Source organism: Apis dorsata, unplaced genomic scaffold, assembly GCF_000469605.1.
Source record: "Apis dorsata unplaced genomic scaffold, Apis dorsata 1.3 scaffold_307, whole genome shotgun sequence".
Taxonomy (NCBI): domain Eukaryota; kingdom Metazoa; phylum Arthropoda; class Insecta; order Hymenoptera; family Apidae; genus Apis; species Apis dorsata.
Genome location: NW_006263579.1, coordinates 88328 through 94671, shown reverse-complemented (window position 1 = coordinate 94671; position 6344 = coordinate 88328). Strand labels below are relative to the sequence as shown.

General features: G+C 25.0%; 2 protein-coding genes across 6 annotated transcripts; one reads left to right on the top strand and one right to left on the bottom strand.

Annotated features, from left to right (window-relative positions):
* Positions 1–73: 73 nt before the first annotated feature.
* LOC102681819 (cytochrome c oxidase subunit NDUFA4) lies at positions 74–853 on the bottom strand. Its single transcript, XM_006617407.2, has 3 exons — positions 681–853; positions 475–621; positions 74–314 (listed from the first exon to the last, which is right to left on the bottom strand). The coding sequence occupies exons 1-3, from the start codon at positions 735–737 to the stop codon at positions 261–263; spliced, it is 258 nt and encodes an 85-aa protein (XP_006617470.1). The 5' UTR covers positions 738–853; the 3' UTR covers positions 74–260.
* Positions 854–1143: 290 nt separating this feature from the next.
* Positions 1144–6344, top strand: LOC102681948 (tyrosine-protein kinase Fer). 5 transcript variants are annotated; one of them, XM_006617409.2, is made up of 15 exons: positions 1144–1648; positions 1744–1917; positions 2001–2097; positions 2161–2356; positions 2552–2689; positions 2761–2970; positions 3100–3283; positions 3452–3622; positions 3966–4196; positions 4284–4433; positions 4693–4906; positions 5023–5175; positions 5263–5385; positions 5462–5584; positions 5999–6344. In XM_006617409.2, the coding sequence occupies exons 1-15, from the start codon at positions 1436–1438 to the stop codon at positions 6139–6141; spliced, it is 2520 nt and encodes an 839-aa protein (XP_006617472.1). In that variant the 5' UTR covers positions 1144–1435; the 3' UTR covers positions 6142–6344. The 5 variants fall into 5 exon arrangements, with proteins under 5 accessions (XP_006617472.1, XP_006617471.1, XP_006617473.1 ...); XM_006617408.2 differs by having other exon boundaries at positions 4284–4460; XM_031511336.1 differs by having other exon boundaries at positions 1448–1648; positions 1731–1917; positions 4284–4460.

Sequence of the window (6344 nt, the reverse complement as noted above, 5' to 3'; positions counted from 1 at the left end):
ATATATATTAATTTATTTTTATGATAAATTCTATATAATTTCTATATAAATTATAAAATAAAGAACATAAACTTTATTGATATTTAAATTTTTATTTCTTAAATATTATTTAATTTTTTACAATACAAGTTTTGTAAAATATTTTAATGACATTAACAATAAATTAATCTAATTTAAAATAATATAAAGTATAAATTAATTTGATTTCTACATTTCTTAATTATTTTCTTTAAGACTACCTTAATATATGCTTTTAATATTTAATATTGTGGAGGTGTTGCTCTATACTTAGTTGTATCACGAATGTTAATAAACTGAAAATAAAAATGAAAAAAATCAGATAATTATATAAATTTTAGATAATTAATTATTTAAAATTTTTGTTAGTCAATTTTATTACTTTGTTTGATGTTAAAATTGAAATTATTTTTTAATCATATTATTTTTATCATTCTCGTTATATGTTCAACATACCTTATAATCTTTGTCTTTATATTCATTCCATGGTTCAGGATTGGTTCTAGTATTCCACGTAACATCAGGACTTCGGAGTGCAAGGCGTAATAAATAACCTGTGGCAGCAAATGCTCCAAATCCGATGCAGAAAAATAGTGGCAATAACTAAAGAAAAATCAATAATAATTTTAGCATATGACTTTTAAAACTATTTTTTCACATACCATAGAATTCTTTTTCAGAGATTCTTTTGTAAGACCTTGCATTTTACCACCTAACATTTTGCTACGTATTAATATTAAAATAAACTGCAGCGAACGATCTTTATCTTACAAATATTCATATGCAATTGACTATATAATAATAAGATACTTACTTAAATATCGAATGAAATTTTCATAAAAATGAACCCTTAAGTATTTTAAGCATTGATATTAAACTTTATAGATTTACAGTGTGATATTTATTAGAAAATTACAATATTAATAATTTAAAAAAAAAATTTTAATTAATAAAATTGCATATTGAAATAAAAAAAATAAAATAAATTTTTTTCATAATATAATTTCAAAAAAGAGAAAATAAATTATTAGTTCATATCTTTAATATATTATTAAGATTTTATACATTGGTTTCTATTTTTATCAAAGTTAAATTGATCATCTATTTTATTTGTTGTTTCATGACGGTATTTCTGGAATAAAAGTAAATTTTTGCACTTTGAGGTCTGTATAAATATAAGTGTTGATCTCAGCCAAGTGAGTTGTAGTAGAGATATATAATAATCTGATTAAATAATGTATACATAAATCTGTGTTTGCAATGTAATATTTCGATGAATGATTCATTGAGGTTCATTAGATTCTTTGCTAACATTAATGTCACTACATTTGTCTAGTATAAGAATGAATTTTTGTTCGTGACACGTCTAAAGAAGTCGGTAAGACGGCGATTTTTAGTTTTATATACGATAAGCGGGATGGGTTTTTCTACGAGTTTACAAGGACAGTCATCACATGAGGCGTTACTCGCCCGTCAAGATGCTGAAATTAAACTTCTGGAAACAATGAGACGATGTTTAACGATTAAAGTTAAATCAGATCGCGAATATGCTTCAACGATCTGCTCTTTGACGATGCAAGGGAAAAAGATTGAACGTAATGAAGATCTTGTTGGTAGTCTAATAGCACAAGTATGTGTTCAAAATTGAAATGAATGTTTATAATTTTTCTTAAATATTTATAATAATTTCTCAGAAACATTTGCTTACATAGTACTATATTGTAGAGTTGGAAGGATATCATGGACTCTATTGATCAAACAGCAAAATTAATCAAACAACAAGCAGATTCTATTGAAGCTATAGTAGTAGAACATATTACAACATTACATTCTGAAAGAAGACGAGCTAGAAAAATATATCAAGAAGAACAAACATGGTTAAACAATCAATTTCAACAGGTATAAATAAATACTAAAAAGTAATAAATAGTAAATAGTAAAATGAGTTAAATTTTATATTACATATTTATTATATCTTGTAGTTAACTGATGATGTTGCTAGGAAAAAATTAGAGTATCAGAAAAATCTAGAAATGTATAAATTAATGAGATCCCGTTTTGAAGAACATTATGTTAAATGTAAGTATTTATATCTTATAATTAATTTACAATTAATTTTTATTATTTATAATATATGTTTAGCGGGTAGAGTTGGTAGAAAATTGGATGAAGTAAGAGAAAAATATCAAAAAGCTTGTAGAAAACTTCATCTTACCCACAATGAATATGTACTACTTTTGGGTGCTGTAACTGAGTGTGAGCATGACTTAAGAACTTGTTACTTACCAAGCTTACTTCATCGACAACAGGCAATTCATCAAGAATTTATAACATCATGGTAAGCATTTTGTTGATTCTAAATTCTGAAAAAAATTATTATGTATTTCTTTGTTGTATTCTATGAAATACTTATTTATTTTACATGAAACTTTCATGCAAACATATGGTAATAGAAAAGGTAAACATTAATGATTGTTATAATAATAATATCCATTATATCACAAATATAAAAACATTGTTCTTTACATGATAGGAAAACCATACTTCAGGATATAGTGAAATATTCTGATTTTACAACAGATAAATTTCAAGAAATACATCGGCGAATGCAAAAAGCTGTGGATTGTGTAAAACCTGTAGAAGAATATAGGGATTTTATAGGAAAACACAGGTATTCATTTCATATTTGCTTTTATCAATGTAATTTTTCAAAATATTAAAATTTGTTAACATTTGTTATAGAACGCGACCTGCATCTCCAATAAGATTTATTTTTGATGAGAATCTCGTGGATGATACATCGGGAAAATTATTACCAAATAAATTAACAGTAGATAATTTAACTATAGATTGGTTAAGAAATCGATTAACAGAACTAGAAAACTCATTAAAAGCGACTCAACAAAGCCGACAAAACCCACAATATCCATCGGAAAATAATAGCGATTCTAAGTAAGAATATTTTATTTAAGAATAAATTATTAATATATTTTCATTAATATTGATAATATTAAAGTATATATATATTTTTTATTCTTATTATTTATATTTTTATTTTTTTGTTATTTTTTTATTCATTAGGATATCGATTTTGGATTATTCCCGCGAAAGAGAAGAGTTACGTTTACGTTGTCAAGAAAAAAAACTTCAACGACAAGTGGATGTTATTAGAGCTGCTTTGAATGAATTAGGTTGTGAAGAATTACCACTTGGTTATGATCTCTCAATGGAAAGTTCTTTTGCTGATTCGCCTTCTATTAGTAAGGTAATAGATTAAAATTATATATAAATCGAATATTTTTATATATTATTTAAATATTTTATAATTACCTTGTTAAAAAAAATTATTGTATTACAAATAGTTTTTCGATATAAAGCAATTTTATTTGATTGATACTATAATTGATATTAGTTAGCATCACTGCCCTTGCAGAAAAATACAGTTGCAGATATTGGTCTGTTTACATTACGAAGAAATCAACGATTCATGACAATATTTAGATCTCCCTTCAAATCTTTACCAATAATAAACGATACAAAAGATGGAACAATTAGATCGAGTAGCGAAGGTCCTACTCCAAAAGCAGATAATACTCTACCAGTTGTATGTTTTCTTTATATACCCGTTTATTGTAAAGATATAAATATGTTTCATGCATAATTACTTCTTTCTTATCATATATATTAAATGCTTATGAAAGAATGTGTGTCATAAAAAGTTTACAATTGAATTGATAACAATTTTATTTTTGGTTTTTAATATTTTAAGCATGTTTATCCTGTTTATAAATTACATTTGATTGTTTTTAAAACTAACATTTGTGATGCAATTAGCGATAATAATTACAGGTAATGATAGGTAGAAAGAGAAATTTTGTACTAGGTGTGATAATTAAGTGTGATGAATTTTTGTTTATTAAATACAGTATTACATATTATTGTTATAGGCATCTTTTCGGATTTCACATTTAACAACTAATCAGAAGGGAAATGGAAATGGAGGTCTTATGGAAGAAGAATGGTTTCATGGTGTGCTACCAAGAGAAGAAGTTGTTAGATTACTCGTCACTGAAGGAGATTTTTTAGTACGCGAAACAACAAGAAATGATGAATGCCAAATAGTTTTATCTGTCTGTTGGGATGGACACAAACATTTTATAGTGCAAACTACTCCTGAAGTAAGCAATTATTTAATTTGATACTATATGTTTATATATAGAGGATACAGAAACAAATGTATTTGTATGTATTTTTATTAATTTTAGGGACATTACAGATTTGAAGGCCCTACATTTCCATCAATTCAAGAGTTAATCAGACATCAATGGTTATCCGGATTACCAGTTACCAGTCGATCTGGAGCTATCCTCAAAACACCAATTTTACGTGAACGTTGGGAACTTAATAACGATGATGTAATTCTTCTAGAAAAAATAGGACGGGTATTAAAATTTAAAGAAAAAAGAAATTATTTTAGTTTTTTACATTTCAAAGTATCTTATTGTTATATATTATATATCTTATTGTTACACAAATTATATAATTATATAAATTTAACTTACTTTAATAAACTATAATATTTTAGATTTTTCTAAAATATTAAAAAATGTCAATTCAAAAAATTCACATAAATTGTATAAAATTAGATATTCATAAAATATTATATATTTTTAGGGTAACTTCGGAGATGTATATAAAGCTCAATTAAAAACCTGTAAGACTGAGGTGGCTGTAAAAACTTGTAAAGTAACGCTACCGGATGAACAAAAACGTAAATTTTTGCAAGAAGGACGCATATTGAAACAATATGATCATCCAAATATAGTAAAGCTTATTGGAATTTGTGTCCAAAAACAACCTATTATGATTGTTATGGAATTAGTTCCCGGTATGTTGAGTAAATTAATAAATTTAATAAAAGATTTTAATTTTAAATTTTGGAATTAAAAACTTTTCAAATTATAGAATATAATTGTTTATTAATGCTAAATTAATATATGATAGGCGGTTCATTGTTAACTTACTTAAGAAAAAATACTAATACTATTACACAACAAGAACAGCTTCGAATGTGTAAAGATGCAGCTGCAGGTATGCGCTATTTGGAATCTAAATATTGTATTCATAGAGACTTAGCTGCTCGGAACTGTCTCGTAGGTAAGAACATTTTGATTTTTAATTATTATAAAAATAATTTACAAAATATATGAATTAGAATACTAAAAATAATATTATATTTTTTAGGATATGAATCTATAGTAAAAATATCAGATTTTGGAATGTCACGAGAAGAAGAAGAATATATAGTTTCAGATGGTATGAAACAAATTCCAATTAAATGGACTGCACCAGAAGCATTAAATTTCGGTATTTAAGAAAATGATATATATTATATAGATATTAAGAATTTTAATATTATTTTTTATTGTAATATTTTCAATAGGCAAGTATACATCACTTTGTGATGTATGGAGTTATGGAATCTTAATGTGGGAGATATTTTCTAAAGGTGGAAATCCTTACAGTGGAATGTCTAATTCTCAAGCTCGCGAAAAGATAGATGCAGGTAATATTTAAATTGCAATATACAATATTTATTACAATAATATTATTATTACAATAGATCACCTATGTAATGCGATTATATATATAATGTATTGTATGAATTCACATTATAACAAATGCTGAACGAGAATTTTTTCGTATAATAATTATTATCATGTCATATTTTATGTTCTATGTTTCATCAAACAAAACAATTTTTTAAAAAATAATAACATATATGAGTTATTGATTAAAAAATATGTATATATATGAAATATTATCGAATTGTATAATGAAAACAATAGTCGCAATATTTTTAACGCATTATAAAAATTTGCATTATATGAGATTTTATTGTATTATATTAATATCTAAAACTAAATAGAGTAGAATAGAAAATTTATAGAGAATTTAAATAAAGATTTCTTACCTCTAGGTTATCGAATGCCAGCACCAGAAACTACACCTGACGAAATATACCGTTTAATGTTACGATGTTGGGAATATGAACCTGAAAAACGTCCTCATTTCGATCAGATATATACTGTTGTTGAAACACTTTCTCAAGCGTATTTATAAATAATAATAAGCTTAAATTGGTGCTAAAATCTTTGTATCATGAATATTATTCTTTTCACATTGTTTATTATAATAATCAATTTTTTCATATAAATTTTATAAAAATTCAGATTAGAGCTTTAAAAAGTAATGTTAAAACATTGCTAAAAGCGTACATAATAGATTCATGATTTGCTATGAAAATCTCGCAATAATCTATTTTA